The sequence below is a fragment of the Buteo buteo genome, chromosome 23 (assembly GCF_964188355.1).
Source record: "Buteo buteo chromosome 23, bButBut1.hap1.1, whole genome shotgun sequence".
NCBI lineage: Eukaryota > Metazoa > Chordata > Aves > Accipitriformes > Accipitridae > Buteo > Buteo buteo.
Window position 1 is genome coordinate 15,035,775 of NC_134193.1, and position 22,652 is coordinate 15,058,426.

General features: G+C 46.0%; 2 protein-coding genes across 2 annotated transcripts in view; both read left to right on the plus strand.

The window, feature by feature from the left end:
• Positions 1–8,431, plus strand: part of LOC142044019 (CMP-N-acetylneuraminate-beta-galactosamide-alpha-2,3-sialyltransferase 4-like) — an 87,304-nt gene extending 78,873 nt beyond the window's left edge. Inside the window, 9 exon segments of the mRNA XM_075055966.1 lie at positions 1,259–1,295; positions 1,421–1,473; positions 3,302–3,429; positions 4,072–4,132; positions 4,998–5,084; positions 5,646–5,837; positions 6,180–6,309; positions 7,771–7,917; positions 8,282–8,431. Coding sequence (XP_074912067.1) covers positions 1,259–1,295; positions 1,421–1,473; positions 3,302–3,429; positions 4,072–4,132; positions 4,998–5,084; positions 5,646–5,837; positions 6,180–6,309; positions 7,771–7,917; positions 8,282–8,431 — 985 coding nt within the window.
• A 6,710-nt stretch (positions 8,432–15,141) lies between these two features.
• Positions 15,142–22,111, plus strand: TLR4 (toll like receptor 4). The gene is made up of 3 exons (XM_075055187.1): positions 15,142–15,710; positions 16,528–16,694; positions 17,974–22,111. The coding sequence occupies exons 1-3, from the start codon at positions 15,570–15,572 to the stop codon at positions 20,231–20,233; spliced, it is 2,568 nt and encodes an 855-aa protein (XP_074911288.1). The 5' UTR covers positions 15,142–15,569; the 3' UTR covers positions 20,234–22,111.
• Positions 22,112–22,652: the final 541 nt, after the last annotated feature.

Genomic DNA, 22,652 nt, shown 5'->3' on the forward strand with positions numbered 1-22,652 from the left:
GTCTGTGGGATAATGGATCACTTTGTGCAACAGGGGCTGTTTGATGGCCTTCATGGTCCCCTGTCCCCTGTGACATCCTGAGGAGCAGCCAGCTGACAGCTATGGAGAGAAAGGACCAAGGGACCCCACACCGTCGATGTGGGACTCCACGGCTCACCCCAGCAGCAGGCACGGCCGGGAGGGCTGCGGGTTCCAGGGAAGGGGAGCCAGGCTTTGGGGCCAGGCCAGCCCCACGGGGAGCATGTCGAGAGACCGAGGGCTTGCCTGGCTCAGGGAGTGCCGCGGTCAATCCTCTCCCCTCTCTGCACTGTCACCGTGTCATTTTAGAGATTGATGTGAGTGATTGCTGGAGCACTGTGAGGCTTGAGCTTGCAAGCAAATGTGCTTAGCTGCTGGGGAAAAGGATGCTGCATTTACTAGGGTTCATCACCAGAAGCCCCCGTTTAATTTTGTCTTAGCAAGGGGCTAACTCAAATACAACCACTTGGAGGCTCCAAACTCTGAAATAGGGTCCGCTCGTCTGCAGGTCTGATGACTGCAGGGGCTTGGGAGATGCTGTCATGGGGGAGAGGTCCTGTGGGCTGCACAGTGGGGTGGTCCTGGCTGCGGTGCTGCGGCCGTGCAGCTGCTGCGCCTGTGTCAGCCTCTCCATTGCCTTCTGCAGGTCTGTGCCTGCAGAGCCTGTACTACTCTGTGGCGAACTCACATGAAAGTCCCGTTGCCGAAGTTACCTTTTCTTCTTCCCTTTTCTGACCTCAGTGCTACTGCGGTCTGGGTTAAAGGTGGGGCACAATTCATTATTGTGGAAAGAAGAGGCAACAACCCTCCCAGGATAACACCTGGGTGAGAAACAGCTCACCCAGTAATGTGAATCCCTGGGGACTTGGAGGACTGTGTTCTGCCTGGCAGTGACTTGAGGACAGGGCAGACAGAAAAGTAGCAGGATGAAGCAGCATCGGTGAGCCTGGAGATGCCTTAGCTAGACTGCAGTAAAGATTCCCTGGGGCTGATGGTCACTTCCAGAATTCCTTGTGGATATCCTGCAGTGCTGTTCATTGCCTGTCTCTATCTGGAGGAAGGAATGAGGCTTACCTGAGGCCAACGATTTTCTAAAACTCAAGCTGTTCAAGGTCCTGAACAGCTTGGCATAACTTTGGCGTTAGCTCTCCATCTGTTTCCATCTAAATTCCTCTGTGTAAAGGAGTCCTTTATGTGCTTGAGGGGAGGTGGCTGGGGCTGGCTGTTCACGGGACTGAAGTGGTCGGGAGCTGGGAGACAGGACAACATGGTCACGAGCTCAAAACCCTATGTTTTTGGACCTCTTTAAGAGACCTCCTGAACTATCACTGATTCTCAGGCACAATCTCAAAGCCTTTAGGAAGGGCTAGTAGGAAATGAACCTCGTTTCTTTCATTGGAAGCATCTTGGTGCTTGCCAGAGATGCTTTGTGTGGAGAACGCCTTTTCTTGGAAGGTTTGTTAGTCATGTCTCATTTGTTTGGGGAATTTTGTTGAGAGATGAATCAGTGTCTCAGTGGCTGCTGATCGGTGGAGACTGGCAGCCTGGGGTTTATGTGCAGATATGCAGGAAGGGAAATAGAGCTAAGTTCAGCTAATTGTTGCACCATGGCATCTTGACACCACTACAAGTGAGTCAGCAGGCCAGCAGAATGATGTGATACAGATGCGTGTGTAAAATGTCCTCTGAAGGACAATCAGAGAGGAAAAGATGCGCTGCTGAACTGATCAGTGTGCAGCAAGGCTTTGTCATGGGCGTCATGAGTTTTGTCATGAAATGAATGAATAAATCAAATTGGAAACTGTGGTGGGTTGACCCTGGTTGGATGCCAGTTGCCCACCGAAGCTGCTCTATCACTCCCCCTCCTCAGCTGGACAGGGGAGAAAAAATATAACAAAAAGCTTGTGGGTTGAGATAGGGACAGGGAGATATCACTCACCAGTTACCATCATGGGCAAAACAGACTCGACTTGGGGAAACTAGTTTAATTTATTACCAATCAGGTCAGAGTAGGATAATCAGAAATAAAGCCAAATCTTAAAAACACCTTTCCCCCACCCCTCACTTCTTCCCAGGCTTAACTTCACTCCCGATTTCTCCACCTCCTCCCCCCCAGCAGCACAGGGGACAGGGAATGAGGGTTGGGGTCAGTTCATCACGTTGTCTCTGCTGCTCCTTCCTCCTCAGGGGGAGGACTCCTCACTGTTCCCCTGCTCCAGGATGGAGTCCCTCCCACAGGAGACAGTTCTCCACAAACTTCTCCAATGCAAGTCCTTCCCATGGGCTGCAGTTCTTCATGAACTGTTCCAGCATGGGTCCCTTCCCTGGGCTGCAGTCCTTTGGGCACAGCCTGCCCCAGCATGGGTCCCCTGCAGGGTCACAAGTCCTGCCAGAAAACCTGCTCCAGCGTGGGCTCCTCTCTCCACGGGGCCACAGGTCCTGCCAGGAGCCTGCTCCAGCATGGGCTTCCCACGGGGTCACAGCCTCCTTCAAGCATCCACCTGCTCTGACGTGGGGTCCTCCACCAGCTGCAGGTGGAGATCTGCTCCCCCGTGGACCTCCCTGGGCTGCAGGGGGACAGCCTGCCTCACCATGGTCTTCCCCACGGGCTGCAGGGGAATCTCTGCTGCGGCGCCTGGAGCATCTCCTCCCCCCCTTCCTCACTGACCTGGGGGTCTGTAGGGTTGTTTCTCCCACATGTTCTCACTCCTCTCTCTGGCTGCAGTTCCTGTTGTGCAGCAACTTTTTCCCCTTCTTTAATATGTTATCCCAGAGGTGCTACCACTGTCACTGATTGGCTCAGCCTTGGCCAGTGGCAGGTCCAACTTGGAGACATCGGACACAGGGGAAGCTTCTAGCAGCTTCTCACAGAAGCCACCCCTGTAGCCCCCTGCTATCAAACCTTGCCACACAAACCCAATACAGAAATGTAAGTGGAAATCTGCCTCCTCTCTTCTGGATAAACAATGAAAGGATGAATAAATGTTCTCTAAAAGTGTACCAAGAGAGGAACGACTGAAAAGGGAGATGAACTGGGGGGCCAGAACTGGAGGGAAATGAGATTTTGCTGTCACTGCTGCTGAGGAGGTGGATTAGAAACAGCAGTAAAGACTATTTTTAAAAGATGTGGGTCATTCCTGGGAAGTACTTCAGGATAGCTCAGTAGCTTTCCAAAGCCCTTCATTATGCAGCCTGCTTCAGCTGCCCTAGTCCTTGTGTCTGATGCTGCTGTGGCTGCTCCCCTCATCCCTAAACTTCTGCCTCTCTGAGTCTCTCTTGGTAGGTTTGGATCTCACTGGAAGCCTTTCCTGACCAGCAAATCCTTATACCTGCTCATGGGCAGACCTTTTAGGAGAGACCTTGAAAAAGTTCTGTGGTTCCATAAACTGCATTTCGGGCTGCAGAGCTCAGGTATTGCAACGCTCTTCCCTCAGTGCTGTTGTGTCTTGAACAGACGCTGTGCAGCCAGAGATCCTCCCCCTTATGGGGCAGCCCTGAGTGCTGCAGAGGGGATGGAAATACAGCTGGGCATCAGAGTGCACCGTGGGAAATCAGACTGACTGGGTGACATACCTTTGAGAAAAGGTCATAGGCCATGACAGTGGTGATAGAGGAAGAGAGCAGTGCTTTAACTCCAGGCTCTAGCTGTGCCAGGAGGGATGAAAAGGGGAAAGCTGACAGCAATGCTTTTGTGGATGGAGCAGGAACCATTGTGGAAGTTACCAAATGCCAACAGAGAGAAGATACTGAGTGGGTCACTGCCTTTTGCCTTTTTCAGTGTGAGGTACTACAGACCAGCTTTGGCTGCTGGTAGCGCTGGTCATAAAGTGCATGCCTTTTATGTGGAAAAACGCCTCAGTTTGGACAGGGTTGATCAGATGGATGTGACAAGAGTGGTATCTGAGCAGGCTGTCCCATGTAAAGTGTCCTGGCACTTTATGAAAAGGTGAAACCTATCTCTTTAGAGCAGAAGAAAAAGGAGAGTTGTCGCATTGGCAGTGGTGGGGCCACATTTCTTCCCTGAAGACAACTCTTTGACTTCTCATCTTCCAGTTCTCTCTGCTTTTACCACATTGCAGTTTCTTCCACAGCAGTTGCCTGGATCCTTTGCCTGGTATGAGGGTGGGCTGGAGATGGGTGTTGGGCAAGCAGGTGTGTGAGGGAAATGATAGTTGGGTTGAGAGCCCTGGTTTCTGCAGCAACTTGAAGTTCCCTCTTAGTGTTCAACTTCACAGCCCTTTCTGCCTCTCACTCCTGTCGCTGTTCATCTCCTCTCTCAGTAGGTTTCTCTTTCTCTCCCTTTTAAACATGTCCTTTCAAGCAGCTTTCATACTGATGAACTTAAGCTGCTAGATCGCAGCTCCCTCCCTTTAACTTCTGTCATACCCTGATCTCTGTTCTCAGTATTGCCCCATCCCATCTATTTTCTCTTGCTCTAACTCCATCCCAAGTGTGACAGTCCAGGGCTTGGAAAGTTGGGTGCCTCCCTCAGTTCTGCCTGCCCACATTCAGGGAGAGCAGAAAGCGAAGTAGACTGTGGCAGCTGTTGGCAAAAGCTTTCATTTGGGTCCTTCTTTCCTCTAATTCATTAGAGGAATTATTCTATGGCCTCTCATTCTTCTTCTCTATAATACATCGCATACCTTAAGCAAAGGTTCACCCTCCTAATTACCAGCCTGCTGGGTATCCACACTTGAGTTTCTCTCCATTTCTTTATCATCTTGTATTCTCTGGCTAACTAGAGATCCCTCACAATTTTACTGGTATGTTGATGGCACTGCATTGCCTTATGGCCACTAAGATAAGACCCATCTGTCCAGGATACAGCTGGAGTCCTACTAGTCAGGGCTTTGCTGATTTGATGCCACCCCAGGAGTTACCTTGGAACATCAAAAAGGTCCTCAAGGGATGCTGATCTAACCTGGTGTAAACACTTGTCAGAGAAGGACTTAATCTCTTGCAATCTATTCTTTTGCCAGCTTATGGTGCCAAAGTTGCATTGTGGTCGGCTCCATCCATGGCCAACGCTTTGGGAAAATGATTGACTCTTACCACGTTATCATAAGGTACTGAATCCTTACTAAAGCCTTAACGATTAATCAGAGACACAGGAATGATAATGCGCATGTGACTTTCTTGCCTGGCACACATAACATCTAGGATACATCAGCTCAGGTAATCAAATAACTTTCTTGCGGTTCAGGGCCAAGCACAGGCACTGCAGGAGCCTGAATTTGTACCAGTCATTCACAGATGTTGTACTGGGGAGCTGGATAGCCATCTCCAGCTCAGTGGAGTGGCAGGCAATCCCAGTGTTACAGGACTACATGCATTTTTACTCTGACTTGAGAAAGTAATTTAATTTCTCTGTGCCTCACTTCCCTATCTGAAAAATAGCGGTTGTCTGCCACTGCTGTCTGCCTTTTTATTACAAGGGAGGAACTATTGGTGTGTCTGTGTGAGGCACCCCATACCAGGGAAGCAGGCTACCGGGCTGGGCCATAATGTGTGTCAGTGCCCTCAAGTGAGTTCACAGGAGCCAGTGATGTATCTGACAGCACACAGCTGCCTCCATGGTTGGGAACAAGTGATACTGAAACTAGACAAATTCTGGCTTTGATTCTCAGATTAAATGATGCTCCAGTAAAAGAGCATAAGAAAGATGTGGGCGAGAGAACCAGCACTCATCTCTTTTTCCCTGAATCAGCTCTGCCCAACCCTCTGGAAAACAACAATGATGATGAACTGATGGTATTTGTCCCATTCAAGCCCTTGGATTTCTCCTGGCTGGTGGAAGTATTGCTGAAAACAAGGAAAAAGTGAGATGTCTTTAATGAGGGAAGGTTGAAACCAGGTTATTTGTAGTGATATATTCTATAGCTCTAATAATCATGTATTTTTCAAATATTTACTGAGTTGCATAATGCACTTGAGACCTTATTTTTCACTAATTAGAAAGAGCCCAGTCTCAGACACATTGGAGACAGGTGTATGGGAATAAGTGGAAAAGACCAGGAGATCCTTTGTTCCTCTGAACACCCCTGAGTCCTTCTGAGCACCCAGCCAGAGCAGTAGACCACAGCTAACTCAGGGATCTTTATCGTGGCGCTGTCTGGTGTGCGTGGGCTTGCCTCAAGTATCTCTCTGCCTTTCTTCTACAGATGAAGGTGGGGTTTTGGTGCGCCATCCCCCCGGGAGTACAATGGGAACATCTCTCAGCTCCGTACTCTCAACCCATATGTCACCTATGAAGCGAGGTACAAACTGCTGCAGCTGAACGCATCAAGTAGGGTATGATGCTGTGCTGGAGAGCAGACAGATAAGTATGTGTTCTGTGTCTTCCCTTATACCTTACTGCTTCAGTGCCATGCAAGGGGAAGGAAAACCTTTTCATTAGATTAGCTAGTCCCTTCCCCTAGTAAATGGAGTCTTTTCCTATAACATGGTGCTTCAGGTTTGGAGCCCTGCTCCTACCCAGAAAAGGAAGACTTTTCCCCACCTGTCATAGCACTGCAGCATAATTCTTGTACCAGTCTGCCCCATCACCCCTTGCCATTTTGCATTCAAGTCCTTTTTTACAGTTACTTCTGTCCGTAGTTCTAGACCTCAGAAAACCTGGTTCTCTAGTGACAAGCAGCTGTCCCATATAAGCCCTTTCATACATGTTCCTGTGCTTTCCCTGTCTGAAGACCATTACTTATAATTACCTAGCATAAAATGGGAGGAATTTTGGTTGGCATTCCTTAAAACACTCTGTTCTCACAGATCTCTGGCCTGAGGCTGGCTGTTACGCCCACTGCTTCTGGAGTGCAGTTTTCCCCTTCACTGCATGATGGAGGATTATTTCATTAATGAATCTAATGATACTTTGTCTTTGGTCCTGATGATCTTTGTGATGGTGCTGTGCAATCTTTAATTAACTTTAAGCGTGCCAGGCACTACTAGGATGTTTATAATTTGCAACAAATGCAGGAGAAGCTTGAAGGCCTGGTGTGGTAAAATAACATTGTCCAAGGTCATGCACTGACTCTTGGCTGGGGGTGAGATTAGATGCCAGGTCTCCTGACTGCTGAAGCAATGCTGTAAAAAAAGTACATTTCCCTGCTAAAATGTTTGGAAAGTGCAAAGTGGGACAATCCAGGGGAGGAGCGCAAAGTGCTCGGTTAGGCTTGGGGACCAGAGAGCATGTTCAGCTGCTCACGAGCGTGGTGGCTGTGCTGCTCCATCACAAGGCTTTTAAGGCAGCGTTTGAGTTTGTACTTGGCCATGTTAGCTTTACGTGAGCAGAAGGCAGTTTTGTAGCACAGAGGCCAAGGACAGGAATTTAATGTGTGGATTAAAAGAGAGGTATCACACGAAGGCTGCCAGCAGGGAATACACACAAAATGGCACATGGAAAAGAAACAAATGCAGAGACCTTGTATAGGCTCTGTCATGGATGTGGATTTGTTAAAAAGTGTGCTGATTTCTTCCATTCAAAGCTTTTTGATTTCCATGGAGCTCTATGTTTTATCAACCCACAGGTGATATGTTCATGAGCCCTCATATTCTGCAGCACCTTTTCAAAAGATGCTCCTTGTCTGAATTTTGAGAGTGCTGTCCATGCACCTGTCCTGTTCCATTTACATATTTTTTGCTATATTGACTGTGGAAGAAGCTACTGGTCCCAGCTGCAAAGGTGTTGCTCGTGTCAGTATTGTAAAAGTATGAGTCTGAAATCGTAAACAGATGTTCTTTCTTTTCACTTCCCAGAGATATGCCACCACAGGAATCACTGCTTTGAACTTAGCCCTCCATATGTGCCAAGAGGTCAATACTGCAGGCTTTGGATACCCTTGCAACCATGAAAATACTACACCAATACATTATTACAATATGGATTGCTCACTGAAAAAAGAGGTAGAAAATGCCTCCCCTTCAAACTAAGGTCTTCTCCATAGAGGAACCTACTGGTCAAAGCTGGGAGTCAAGCAGCTGAGAGGTCTGGTAGCTATCGCTGGTGTTACCCATGGAAATTCCTTCTGGGACATGCCAGGGGAATGTGTTGAGACATGCTTTGTTCTCAGAGAGCAGCTTGGGCACAGATGTTGGCACCTTCAGGGTGCCTTTCGTCTGTCCTAGTTTGGTGATGAGGGTCCTGTGCAGTGGAAGTCCTGCAAGGGGCTGCAGGCAAAGTTGGGTTGGGCAGGATCCAGTGCATTTTGGGCAGTATGAGGGGCACTGTAAGGAATAATCTATAACTTTGCCTCACTTGTCTCTGAAGCTCTGTCAGCACAATATCACTGCTGAGAGGAGCTGGCTGCTGAAAATGATCAAGTGGGGGATGACTGCTGACATAGCCAGCCCTTCCTTCCAGGCTCAGAACTGCAGAGAGAGGGCTGTGCTGCTTGCTGTCTCCTCCAGACACCACTGATGATCCCAGCTGGGCTTTGCCTTTGTTCCAGGTTGTTTTGAGCAGGTCACAGTTTGTCCTGTCGCATGCGGGGTGGGAGATGAATCCCTGACATTCAGAGCACTTGCCCTTTCCTCCACTGGCCTCTGCTTTCCACCACTGACTGTTGTGGTGGAGGGTGGTGTTGCACAACCCTTCTACCCTGGGTAATCCCCTCCTGTTCTGTAAACAACCATCCGGTGCTCATAAGTTATTTGTGAAAAGCACCAAACTGAGATGATAAGCTGGTCCTCAGTCCCTGAGAAAGGGAGGGGGTGAGTGAGTGATACCTGCCATGGGATTTCAAACTCCTTCCTAAGCAGATTGGAGTGAGAGGGAGTCATACCCATCACTTTGGAAAAGGGCCAGGTTGACCACTCAGAGATTTCAGTGTCTTGCTAATTGTTGGGAAACATTAATGTCTGCAGGAAACAAGAAACATTTCTTTTATTGTTCTGTTTGAGAATAAATGCATTTCTGGTTTCAGGGAGTTGGCACTGTCTTATAAGAGCGGGACTTCTGGCCAGGACAGATGAGAATTACCTTAACATCTCCTCCAAGATCTTCTCATGGCTTTATGGCCCCATGTAATCCCCTCTTTTTTTTTTTTTCTTTCTTCCTCAGCATGCTGTCTGGAGCTTTCCATGTCTCTTCCAGCTTGTTCTAAGTACAGAGCCACCCTGCCAAGTCTACTTTGTGTGCTGAAGACCTTCCACATTTAAGAAGCCACCTTAAACCAAGACATATCTGTGGCTGGCTCATGTGCACAGGGCACCTCTGGGGCCACATCTTCCCATCCTCTGCCACTTCCTTCCAGGATGCAGCTATGTCATACTTCTCCTTCTTTACTCCCCTCGTTGCTACTTTCTTCCTGGCCTGTTATCATCATGGGTTCACCTCTGTTGCTGCCTCACCAAAGTGCTGCCTCTACGAGCAGAAAGAACCTACAGTGATAACTTACAAGCTGATGGCTATGCTGGTACGACCACTTTGCTGCAACCTCTTCAGCCAGGCACTCATTGGGAAGAAGGCTTCTTCTGCACAGCTATTAGAGGGCAAACTCTAACAGTGGGGTTGGCTTAACTTACATCAGGTTGCACATTTCTTGCAGCAGCAGCATTTGGGGTGTGGGAGCATTAGTACAGTACCCATATAACTGCTAACTATTTCCACGGGACGTGAAACTTCTGCTTTCCCTCCCATTTCCTTCCTCCGTCCTCTTCACTGTGGCCAGGCTTTCAGGGCACTTCCTGTACTATTGGTGTCACTCCTTTTCCTGGGTAACTTCTCTTCTAGTATCTCAGCCCTGCCTCCTGGAAGCTTTCTGTAACACCCTGTCTCTCATGTTCTGCAAATTGTTAATGCCCTTCATGTTGCTCCCACTGCTATTCCCTTTTGGCCAGCCTGGTTCCTCCTCCATTAGAGCTGAAATGTTTTTTTCCTGATTGGTGCATGCAACTCATGGCCAAAGAAATGCTGACAAAACTCCCCCAAAGCTGCCTTGCCCTGGGAGTCTGGTGGAAGAACTGGAGGCCCTGGTCCAGCTCAGTCTGAGAAGGGTCCCTTGAAGGCTGAAAAGGGATGACCTAATCTTGCACATGCAAACAGAACTGAACTGAGCTTGGAACAAAAATGCTGTTTTAATAAATTTCTCTTCATCAGCTAAACACTGGCTTCAGGTTTTAGTCTGTACACAAATAAGTCTTTACTCTCTAAATAACATGATAGCCACACAGGTTTTGCAGATTCCAAAAATACGGTGTTCCAAACGCATGCAAATATGTGTTTGGATTTGGCTCAACCACTCTTTTAGAATTTATTGCTTTGTAAGTAATGGAAGTGGGCTCTCAACTATGTGGACAATTAATATTCTATGTAATTCTCCTGGTAGAGTGAAATGGCATAAAAATCATAATGTCTAAAAGCTGATGTATAAAGCATGCTATGAACTAACCCCAGGAGATGGTTAACATTTTCTCTCTAGGTAACGCATATACAAGAACTTCACCACGGCTTGCAGGAGCTGCGTCTGCACTTTCTGCCGCAGTTGTTGCAACATTTTCCTGTCATGTAGTGTCAAGTCATGATAATGAAATAATAAACATGAGGCTCTAGAGTCTTAGCATTGGTCACTTCCTGTGGCAGTGCTCTCTGTACTTGCAGCAAGCATGTCTGCTACACAAGTTTTTGCTCTTATGTTTCGGAGCTGGCTGGTTTTCTCTCAAAGCAGGGTTCTGTAATCTCTCTAGGTAACCACAATTCATTAGAGCTACCTCTTGTTTCAAACTTTCCCAGAATGTCAGAGCAATGTGGTAGGGGCTTAGTATTTAACCATGCATCGGAGGTGGCACTGAGTCCCCAGATCAACCTTTCTTGTGTCCAGTTTAAAAAGTCTGAGATCTGCAGTCCTCCACACCCTACACACTTTTTGTATTTGAAAGTCTGAATAAATCCTTGCCCTACAGCAGACTCATTATTATCAAGAGAACTGGGGGAAAGGAGGTGGAATATGCAGGATAAGGCAAAGCCACAGTAATACAAAACATATGTAAATTAGGCTACAAGATACCATAATAAGGATGTAATGGAGGGGGAACGAAAAAGAAAATTAGTCCTATTGTTGCTTCAGTAGCAAAAGCTAGCTTCGGTCTGAAGTGGTAAATCCACCTTTCTTAGGGCCGTGGAAAGGTAATTATACTCCTTCTAAGCACAGGGCATTTCATGCCAAGGCACTGTGAACATCCTCACATTGATGGCGACTGCGAATCCCCAGCTTTGTGGCCAGCCGAGGGGCGACCATGGGTCATCTGAGGCAGAAGGGCAGGGAGATGCTGGGCTGTTTGGTGCCAGCCTGTCTCTCTCCAGGGGTCAAGGGAGCTCCACCACCGCTCACTGCCTGTCCACGAAAGCTTGGCAAGCAAGTCTGGAAGCTTCCACCATCTGTGTGAAATCCTTCCAACCATTTAGATTAAACATTGACTTCAGTAAAATGTAGGGCTCCTAACTGACCTGACATAGTCCATATGGAGTAGCTGCCACAGATAGTGACTATCTTGACACTGATTAATCACTTCTTCTAGTTGTGTATTTGTCCCTGGTTACTTGACACAGTTCTTCCCTAATAGCTTTTGAATAGTTCTGGGGTATTCATATGACCTCGGCTTTGGGGAATACCCCATCTGATGACACTCATTACCTAATTCAATGTAGGCTTCGCTGCTTTTCATCAAACTAACTTGGACACTAGCTTTTGGGGTTTTTTTCTTTCCCCTGTGTACACCAGTATCTGTCCTTTTCTGCAACGGGAAACACCTTAGCTATGCTGGATTCTCTTTGGTTTAGGTGGCACCATTTGCAATGGGCTGGGGCTTGGTCTGTGCTATATAGCATGTAGACACTGTCTTGATTCCACCTCCATGTCCTTACCTGTCACTTACAGTCACAGACATGACAAGCATTCTGCATTACTGATGCTCCTTGCTTTGAAACTAGCAGCTAAATGATCTGTAACTAGAGTCAATCATTGCTCAGACAGACAGCAGCGAAGCTGTCTAACACCCCAAACTAAATGCAGAGTTTCTCTCTCAATCTGAATGTTGTTCTCTTCTTCAAAGGTACGAGATCCAGCAGCAAAGGCAATAGGTCTTCCAGGCTGATCTTCCATCAAGTGTGAGATTATTACACCCACTTCATATGGAGAAGCATCACAAGTGAGAGTTTAAAGCATCAAGGCATTCTAGTAAGGACCTGTTCTGATGATACCAGTTTCTCAGCTCCTTCACCAGCCTTGGTGCAGGGTGCGTGTGGTTCAGCGCTGTCTCTATCCAGTGTCTGCCAGATCAGTCAGGGGTTGCTGTGTGAGGCGGTGACTCACCAGTTCCGGGAAGCAATGTGTTTGTGGAATTTGCAGCAAAAGGATCTTAAAGCAATTTTCAGATATTTTTTTTTCCCCCCATTTTTCCTTGTGATTTATAGAAATTGTTTTTCCCAGCAGAAAGGCTGGGAAAATTCAACATACTGTTAAATTTTTGAGACATTTCCTTTTGCTTGTCCTATCCACTCAGACAACTTTTCAGACTTGGACAGGTGACTGACTTGCTGAGTATAAGGACTGGCAATGTGTCAGCTGAACCTCAAGGACTTGGTAACTGTATACACATCCCGAGCCTAGACCCCAGCTGCAATGTGACATGATTTAAACTTAACTCACCACAGGTGACTGCTAAGCCCAGTGATATTAGCTGATACCGTGCCAGTCAGGAAGGCAAATATGGCCAGTGCTGAAACCCATCTGAGAGCAATACTGGGTCAGCTGGTGTTGCCTGACAACATGCCTGAGCTTCTCAAATACTTTGGGAAGTTCTTGAGGTCCTCCCCGTCTCTAGCTCCACAAATACGTCATTGTGTAAGCACCAGCATCTTAGGAATAATCTCTCCCATCTGATCCATGACTCACAACCAAATAGTTGTTACAGATGGTCCTTTCAGTTAAAATAAGACCTGGTTTGTTTAGTCTTGAAATAATTCTTGCCATGCTCCTCAGCCTCCATTTGCAGATAGACTTGGGGAACTGCTTAGGATGACTACTGAGGAAAATATATCCTCTCTTCCAGGTAATAGCTCTTGATCCACATGTGATACCGGGTTAGCTGTGACCTTGAAATCACCTTAGATACAGACAGCCCTCTGCGTTTTCATGGCTATCACCAGTTGTCTCGTCCAAGAGTTTAGCTAACTTTTCTTTTTGGCTAGAGTCTACAAATTATTTTCTTTTAATATAAGCAAGGACAAGATGTTTTGTCAGTCCAGCTACACTGTGGCCATCTTATGCTATGTAATACCTTGCTTCAGATCACAGAGGTTGAGTATACGCTGTCTGCTGTTGTGTTACTTATATTATAATAATGTTCAGAAGAACAAAGATTACTTGGGCATGTGTTTTTAGAAACACAGATTTTCTGTAACACCTCCCTTCTAAAAGATCTTTGATGATCCCACCAGTAAATTGCAGCATAGTGAATCACGTTTCATTTTAGATGTTATTCTTGTCACTTTAAAGGATTCCAAATAATACTTTTGTTTCTTGTGAACCAAAAGAGGCAATTACATAGACATTATGGCTTTATACAGTCATTGCACATTGTTGCATGCAAGCTGAAGAATATGAAGTTAACCAGCATTGACTTTCTAAACTGGTGGCTGGGTTTGATTTGCTAGCTTGCATGTTTTCTGCTTGTGCCCCATCCCCTGCAGTTTCTGTATGATTTGTCCTTGAGCAAATTACTATGGTTATTGTGAAACTGTCCCTTATGTTAGAAGCAGCACATTCTTTGAATGTCCTTCAAGCCGTACTTTCCACTTGACCCCTGAGCATGGCTGTTGGACCGATTTTGTGATGCTCCCAAACTCTCCAGCATCTTCAGTGAGTCTCCATTGAAATGGTAATTTCTGGAGCATACTTCAGGCTCATCTCAGCTTTAGACAAAAATTAAATGTGGATTGCTTCATTCTGCATATTGAATACTAAAAGATGCACTCATTTGTCCTCTCTGCAGACACATGATGCTCTGCCAATTTCCTTAATCCAGGCACAGAAGCAGTCAGCAATTGTTTCCACTCACTTTTGATTCCATCTGTAAAAGGAAATACCTGCAATCATGAGAGGCTTTTCAGAACAAGGATTTTGTAGAACTTGCCCAATTTCAACAAACTTTTTCTCTGCTGGCTTAATGGGCACTATCTGGCTGCACATCAGAGCATCAGTTTTAGTCTCCATTGTGCTGCCATATGTTTTTTATTGCAGAGATCATCTGTTATTTTAGGATTTCCCCATCTCTCAGTGGCCCTCTACTGACCTGCCAAAGAAGTCCAATCCGCCTCCCGTCATATTTTAAACTTTTCTTTGTGAGTGGATTGCTCACTGGAATCATACTGCAGCTTATATTTAATATTAATTTTCACAGGCTTTCATGAGCAGTCATTGCCTATTCCATCTACTTCTAGACTAGTATCCCACCCCCATCTCATATTTTTGCAACCTCTCTAACTATGTGGTGTTAATAATACCCAGCAACCCTATGGCTGGATCCCCAGTAACACTTCTTAGTTATCTACAGAAAGACAGGAGTAGATACATGAATGCACTACCATTTATCAGAGTAAATGAAGGCAGGGAGCTTTATTAGAAGGCTCACAGCTGATTTAAATTAATATTGCCAACTGTGAGGTTTTACAAAGCTTCTTCCAGAAACAATAGCTGTGTCTGCACCATAAATTAAGGACGGTATTGAGATGTACTCACTTTTGTAGCCAGGCATCAAACACAGATTCAGGCGTGACCAGGGCAGATAGCAGCTCTAAGCCCAGCTGGGGTGTCTGTGCCTCTCCCAGCTTGCTGCCCCCCCGCAACCCGCCCACCCACCCAAGAAAAGGGTGAGGAGGGGCATAAAGTCCTGGGCTCTGACTACTCTATGAATCTCTAGTATTTACTCCTTGTGCCTGGCCATGTGCAGCTTTTTCCTGCGATAATTGTAATACTGAGCTCCAAACAGGTGGATAAAACCTAGATGTATGTTCATAAGAGGTCAGCCATAGGTAAACCTGTTGTTACTTGGCTCAGGAAAACATTTGCCACAGCTGAGTACTTCTCCACTACTTGCCAGTGTGGTGTAGCTGGGAGCATGGCAGGGGTACAAAGGCAGAGTCATTCGCTCTGTCCAGTGCATTTGAATTATGGGATGTGAAGTATGACCTTCCAGAAATTGGACCCAGAATTTCCCAAAGTTTCCCTTTTTTTGCCAATTTGACCAGAGCTAATCTGAGGCAATCAAGTGACACACTGATACAATCCATATTTCTCTTTGATTTCTAGTCCAAACTATACATCTCATTACTTCCTTTTTTCTTGTTTTTTAAAAAAGCTTTTTCTTTTTTTTTTTTTTTAAACAATTGCAAGAACAGCAATTCACTCAGAGCATGTCTAAAAACCAGGCAGCTACTGGTTTCACTTCCCTCCTTGGTCTCTGCAACTCTCAGCGACGTGCAGTGAGAAGCAGGAGTGGTGAAACACAGTCCTTGGCATTTCAGAATGTTTGTCACTCCAGGTCCTTGAGTGATACCCATGCTGCTTTCTCCTGCATGTCTGGCCCCCCCGAAGATGCCCAGGAGAGGATTTCTTGCCCTGTGGACACTCGTGGTGCTGCTGCAACTGGTGCTTGTCCCATTACAGCTGGCAGGCTACCTCCTCAGTCCCTGTTTGGAGGTACGTGATCTCTAAAAGAGCACAAAATCCTTCTGTTTCTCTGGTGCAACTTTTCCCTCTGCTTGGGAGATTTGTGCATCAAGTCTGTTGTGTGTTAGTTGTCTTACAAAAGCCCATCTTTTTTCCAAGGCTGTTACCAAGGCAATTGAATTGTTTGAAGTAAATGCTGGTCTCAAAAACATCTAAGAACCAGAACCAGCAGCATGAACCATTTTTCTTGTTGGCTTTCTGTACCCCTGAGGTTACTGCAGTACAGTTAATCTAATAGATTATGTTTCCCTTGGAAGAGATCCAAGCCTTGTCTATAATTTCTGCAAAATACAGTATTTTTGCCCGATTTGTACTGTAGAGTGATTTCACCAGTACCCCAAGTACCTGGCACTAATCAACTGCCTTTTGCAAACTTTTGCCGACGATTATTATTTACAGAATAACTTCATTTAGAACTGCCTGCTTATCTGCAGTGTAACAAAGCTGAGAGCTGATCCTGGACAGAAAATGCATCCTTGTGTGTTTGTTTTGCTGGCTCTCGCAAAGGTTGCTGCCAGTTCATCCATAGCCTCAAGGAACACTGTCCTGTAGTTTTGCACCTGCTTCAACCAGCAAGAAATGTAGCTCTTTCTGAAGAGTAGGACTGGTTCTATTAGAAGTGGGAAAAATGCTTAGGATATATAAGATTATTTCCTAAAACTCAGGGCAGCTCATTTAGAAATTAACTACAAGGTTAGTCATTCTGCTCCTGCTTTCCTGACAGTGTAATTTTCTCGCACTTCATAAGAGCAGATGTTGACCATGATTGGATCTGCCACTCTTACAGGTCATCCCTAACAAAACTTTCAGATGCATGGGACTGAACGTCTCTGAAGTTCCTGCTGAAGTCCCAAATACCACCCAGAATTTGGATCTCAGTTTCAGCAATCTAAAATCACTGGGGTCAAATTATTTTTCATCAGTCCCTGAACTTCAGCTTCTGGATCTTACAAGGTAATGAGCTCTTTTATGTGGATACTGGTTAACCTTGTTCACCAGCTGGGCCACCGTGGTTGCTTATTTTGGGGTCTGTTGGTCTTGGCTGTTCATTTTTTTTTGCTTGTGACTTTATCCCTGTGTCTGTCTCTCTGCACATCCCCATGGTCAAGTAATGTACAGCTTTTACTTCAGTTCCGGAGTGCATACTCTCTGCACAGAGCTGGATCTGTCAGTCTGATCTTGTAGGTTGGGATGTGAGAAGGAGAAGGAAGATGTTTTACTTCTCTCTGAACAAGAAAAATGTCAGACTTTTCACTGTTACAAAAACTCTGAAGTGGAACATCTTGGGTGAGCTGTTTTTCTAATCAGTTTAAAAAAAATAAAATGAAGGTACATTCATTTTCTAAAAGGCTGTTTTAAAATATCAACATATTCTCTTTTCCCTTCTCACATGTCTGGGGGAGGAGATGGGGGAGGCTTATTAGCAAATTTGAATTGATGTATAATTTCCATTGACTTGAGACAACAGTTTCTCTGGGTAAATTGTTTCACTGAAAAATGTCACTCAGTCCCATCACAGTTACAGCTCCAAAGTGGCTGAGTGGCAGAGCAGGTTTGCTGTAAGGCACTATCTGGAATATAAAACTAATTTTGCTTGAATTCATTGCTGAATGGATTTGGGTCTCAAATTCTGGATCTTCCTATATGAAACCATCTTTAGGTGGCCACCCTCTTTTTCCCCTCTTCCTTTCCTCCTTTAAAGCCAACATAGCCTGGAGTCTGTTCCCTCTCAGATATTATCAGCAAAACTGCTGACAGAGTTGTGAGCTTTGCCACTGCTGCATCATGCTGGTGCCAGTGGGACTGCCCAGATGTGGCTGAGGCACAGTCTGAAGGCTGTGAAGGTGCAAGGTGTAAGGGAGTGCTGTATCTGCTTGGCCCTGCCATCAATGATGGTTATTACGATGTTACTTTGGCCTGAACAGAAAGCTAGAATTCTTCTTTCCTGCTGCCTGCATGAATTTTTGACCTTCACCGTGGCTCAACATCTCTTGCTTTGCAATTGAACTTCAGATTTAGAGAGGGAGAAGGAAGTGAGAGAAGGTCCTCTGCTGTGGAAGGGTTCCCTCTGCACATTCAGGAGTGCTGGCTCTGCCCAGCACAGTAAAGCCAAACGAACCCCCAATGTGAGGCTGAACCTGAGAATGTTGCACCAGCGCTTAGTGCTGTAGCATTAGTGAACATGAAAGGGACACTGTTTCATGCACATTTATTCTCTTTTCCTGGCCAACAGGTGCCAACTCCATACAATAGAAGATAACTCCTTTAAGGATCTTCATAAACTTTCCACCTTAGTTTTAACTGCCAATCCTCTCCAGTACCAGGGGACAGCAGCCTTCTATGGCTTAACATCTCTGAAAAAACTAGTACTGGTGGAAACCAACATAACCTCTCTGACTGACCTACCCATTGGACACTTGCATACCCTGCAGGAGCTGAATCTGGGTCACAACAACATTGTTTCCTTGAAGCTTCCCAAGTATTTCACCAACCTGACCTCTCTCAGGCACCTGAGCTTTCTCTCTAACAAGATCACATATATCTCCAAAGGAGACCTCGATGCCCTGAGGGAAGCGAACAGGCTGAATCTCACACTGGTACTTTCCTTGAATAATATAAAATACATACAGCCAGGGTCCTTTGCAAAGATTCACCTTGGTGAGCTGGTTCTAAGGTCCTCTTTTGAGAACTTCAATGTGATGCACACTTCTCTTCAAGGCCTGACTGGTTTACAGGTCACCAGACTAATAGTTGGAGAATTCAGCAACAGTCAGAGACTGGTAGACTTTCAGAGTGGACTCTTGAGTGGACTATGCCAGGTACAAATGCAAGAGTTTGTCTTAATCTGTTTCAGAGGATTTGAGAATAACACAGACACTCTTTTTAACTGCATAGGCAATGTCTCCAGTATTCGGTTGGTGGACCTCCAACTTGAAGAGGTGTCAGAGGTTCCTATGTTCTCTCAAGTGAAACAGCTGGAATGCAAGAAATGCAAGTTTAAGGAAGTGCCTGCCGTGAAGCTGTCTCTTTTCAAGGAGCTGAGAGTGCTTCGTATTACCAAGAGCAAACACCTCAATAGCTTCCAGCAGAAATTTGAGAGTCTGAGTAACCTGGAGGTCATAGATTTGAGTGAGAATCGCCTCACCTTCACTGGCTGCTGTTCCCCTCAGTTTCGCAAGTGTCCAAATTTGAAACACTTGAACCTAAGCTTCAACTCTGACATCAGCGTGACTGGAGATTTCACTAATGTAAAGGATTTGTTATATTTGGACCTTCAGCACACAAAGTTGTTCGGCCCTGGCTCCTACCCTGTCTTTCTATCCCTTCAGAAACTCATTTACCTTGATATTTCCTATACCAGAACTCTTGTTAAATCCCAGTGTACATTTTGTGGCTTGAACTCTTTGCAAGTGCTCAAGATGGCAGGCAACTCCTTTGAGAACAATAAATTGGCCAACAACTTCAAAAACCTAAGTCACCTCCACACCTTGGATATTTCAAGTTGCAAATTAGTACAGGTGGATCAAAGTACATTTGATGCCCTCTCTGAACTAAAAGAGCTAAACATCAGCAACAATAAGTTGCTGAGCTTTGATCCTGTAGTCTACAAGCCGCTCCGAGCCCTCACAGCCCTGGATTTTAGCAACAACCAGCTGAGTGTTCTGTTGGAGTCAGCCCTGGAAATCCTGCCTGATAGTCTGGTCCAGTTAGACATCTCTCGAAACCTGTTTGAATGCTCTTGTGTATACTTGAACTTTCTGAAATGGATCAAGGAAAAGCAGGAGCTACTGCAGAACAAGGAGTTGATGATATGCCACACGCCTGCATCCATGAATAGCGTGAGCCTGTCTAGCTTTGATCTGTCATCCTGCCATCTCAATGCAAGTACAGTGTCATTCTCAGTGATCACATTGCTTGCTGCAGTGGTGTTCCTTTTCCTGATTTACAAGTACTACTTCCAGCTATACTACTCATTGGTGCTGCTCAGTGGGTGTAAACACTCTGCAGAAAGGGGTGACACCTATGATGCATTTGTTATCCACTCCAGCAAAGACCAAGAATGGGTGATAAAAGAGCTGGTTGAACCCTTAGAAGGAGGAACACCTCCCTTCCAGCTTTGTCTTTACTACAGGGATTTCCTACCAGGGATACCCATTGTCACCAATATAATCCAAGAAGGTTTTCTGAGTAGCAGGAATGTCATCGCGGTCATCTCTACTAACTTCCTGGAAAGTAAGTGGTGTAGCTTTGAGTTTGACATTGCCCAGTCCTGGCAGCTTGTTGAAGGAAAGGCTGGAATCATCATGATTGTACTAGAGGAAGTAAATAAGGCCTTGCTGAGGCAGAGGCTGGGGCTGTCCCGATACCTGAAGAGGAACACCTATCTGGAGTGGAAAAACAAGGAAATAAGTAGGCACATCTTCTGGAGGCAGCTGACAGGAGTCCTGCTAGAAGGCAAAAAATGGAATCACGAGGCGGTGAAGCTCATGTGAAGAGAAAGAGAGATCACTTCTCTCCTGTCTCCCATCCTGGCCGTGGCTGATGGCTGGTGCTCAGGAGTTGCTTCTTCTGTGGCTGTTCAGAGTTGGAGGAAGTGGATGGAGGCACTGTAAAAGTACTACAGAAATACCTGCCTTGCTGGTGACCCTTTCTCAAGGGAACTTGCAAGCTAAGGAGTGACAACAGCTAGAAGAGCTGCAGATGCCTGAGCTCCATGTTTGTCTGCAGCTGTCAACCAAAGCTGGTCCAGCAATCCACACAGGTCTGGTGGGTTGGTGAACAGACGGACTGCTCTTACTGTCATTTGTCTGCCTCTGAAACTGAACTTGCATCCTGGGGCCATTTACCCAGTGGAACTTCAGGGTCCGTTGCTTTGAGTGGACCCCAGGATCTCCAGGGGAGAGCAAAGGTGCAGGATTCTTGGCTCTAAAAATGGTGGGAAACAGAAACAAGATATGGATCCTGAAAGTCTTGGGTCCGCCTCCTTAGGCACCATGACTCAGGGGAAAAACCCTACAGCCATAAACCACCTGGCAGCTACTCAGTGAAGCTGAGCAGTTATGTTGTTAGTGTGGGGGGAGGTTGCCATTGGTGGGAAATTTCCCCGACATGTTTATTTCAGTTTTCTTTAGACCAAAACCGAATACTGAAACCCTCAAATATTTCCATCACCTGGAACTCTTACTTATATCCAGATTATATAGCATTTGAGAGAGTGGTTTGAGGTTTTCTTGTGGGATCCAAAAATCAGTGCTACCAGAAGAAGCCATAGAAATGCTTAACACCTTTAAAATCAAGGTATTTCTTTGCTCAAACTGCTTCTCATCACCCAATATTTCTGGATATACTGTGTGGGACTGACCTATATGAGCAAGATTGAGCCTGAGCAAAATGTTTTGATGTTTATAGCCAGCCAGTTCTAGCATAAGCTTTTCCACTCTCTGGACTAGCCTTAATTCTGTTGGAAGGTGCTGTAGGAGCTTCCAGCCCATGGGTTGAAATGGGCTTCAGATATGTTCAGACCTAGCAATGAAGCTGAGAGTCCCTCTTCCTTCCCCCCATCACTTTGTGGCAGCCTCTGGTCCTGGTAGGCATCTCCACATGTGTGGTCAGCCTTTCCCAGGGTTCAGCTGCTAGGTTGAACAGGACAGTCACTGGACGGGAGAGTTCTGCCTTTGTTTCAATAAGAACGTGCCTGACATTTTGCAGGCAGAAGAGATAGAGGAGAAAAGTCTGGGTTAGCTAAACTAAATGTATCCCAGCGCTGCCCTGAATAGAGGGAAGGAAAGTCTAAATGCCACTGAATCGTATTACAGAGCACTCCATTGATGTGTCGAATATTGAATAGTGCTGGAGTATTGCTCTCTATGAAAGGCTTTGGTTGGGATTAATCACTGAATTACTCTAGTTTTAAACTTGCAAATCCTTCTATAATCAATGACGTTCTACAGAGGTAAAACAGAAGCAATTGAGTGGTGAATCAGATCTGATATTTATTCAGAAGAAAGGGCCTGATCCATCTCACTTTTCTAAGCACCAGTCAGCGACAACTCCGTGGAAGCCAGTGATAAGTGAGATCAACATCAGACACTGTTTGAAAAAGAGGGAGACCTAGTTCCAGGGCTTGCGCTGGCAAAAGCTGAATCACAGTTCCCTCTCTATATGTGGTGTCAGTAGTATATTGGGATAACACTACCAAAAAACCCCACAGCTCTCTCTACGTTTTTTTGTGACCCATGAGACGAAGCTTTAATAAAACTAAGCCCAACGCTGTGTGCACTTGCCCAGCATGTTTGTTTTGCATCTGCTAAGTACTGTTGCAGCAATTTCCAATGTGCGGTGCGTGCTCCTTACCGCTGCTGTGATTGATGGGTCCTGAGCGCTGCATCTTGCCAGCAGACCTGCCTCCTCACCCAGGGGCAGAGGCTGCTGGAGCTGGGGAGGGGGTGCACTAAACCAGGGCACAGCTCGAGGTTCCCTGGATTGAAGCCAAAGGAAAGCACGGAGGACAAAGCAAATATTAGCCCGGATTTCAGCAGCTACAAGTTAAATTGGAAAACAAAAGAAGGAAAATTAAATGGGGTGGGAGTTCCTGCTCCTGAATTGAGCAGCACTGAAGCTGCATTTCTCCCTCACTCTTTCTCTCTGTGGCTCCTCTACAAAAAATTGTGTATATGTATTCCTGGCACAAAGCACGGAGTCCTATGATTCTTAATTGTAATTATAATAATGAGTTTCAGAAAGCCTGCAAGTGGTTCTGGGCATTATAATAAGGGGTTAGGACAGTATTGTTTAAAAAGCGAGTGTTTGTTGAATATCAAAGCAATTTCAGGAGGAGAGCTGGGGTGATGCTGAGAGGAGGCTCCCAGCTGTACAATTTAAAAAGAAACCAGTCACTTGTTCTTCTCTTCC

Bases quoted from the DNA above. Each gene is read 5' to 3' on its own strand.
- TLR4 (XM_075055187.1), top strand. From the start codon at position 15,570: ATGCTGCTTTCTCCTGCATGTCTGGCCCCCCCGAAGATGCCCAGGAGA. The intron at 15,711-16,527 runs GTACGTGATCTC...CCACTCTTACAG, and splicing joins TCCTCAGTCCCTGTTTGGAG to GTCATCCCTAACAAAACTTT. The intron at 16,695-17,973 runs GTAATGAGCTCT...CCTGGCCAACAG, and splicing joins CAGCTTCTGGATCTTACAAG to GTGCCAACTCCATACAATAG.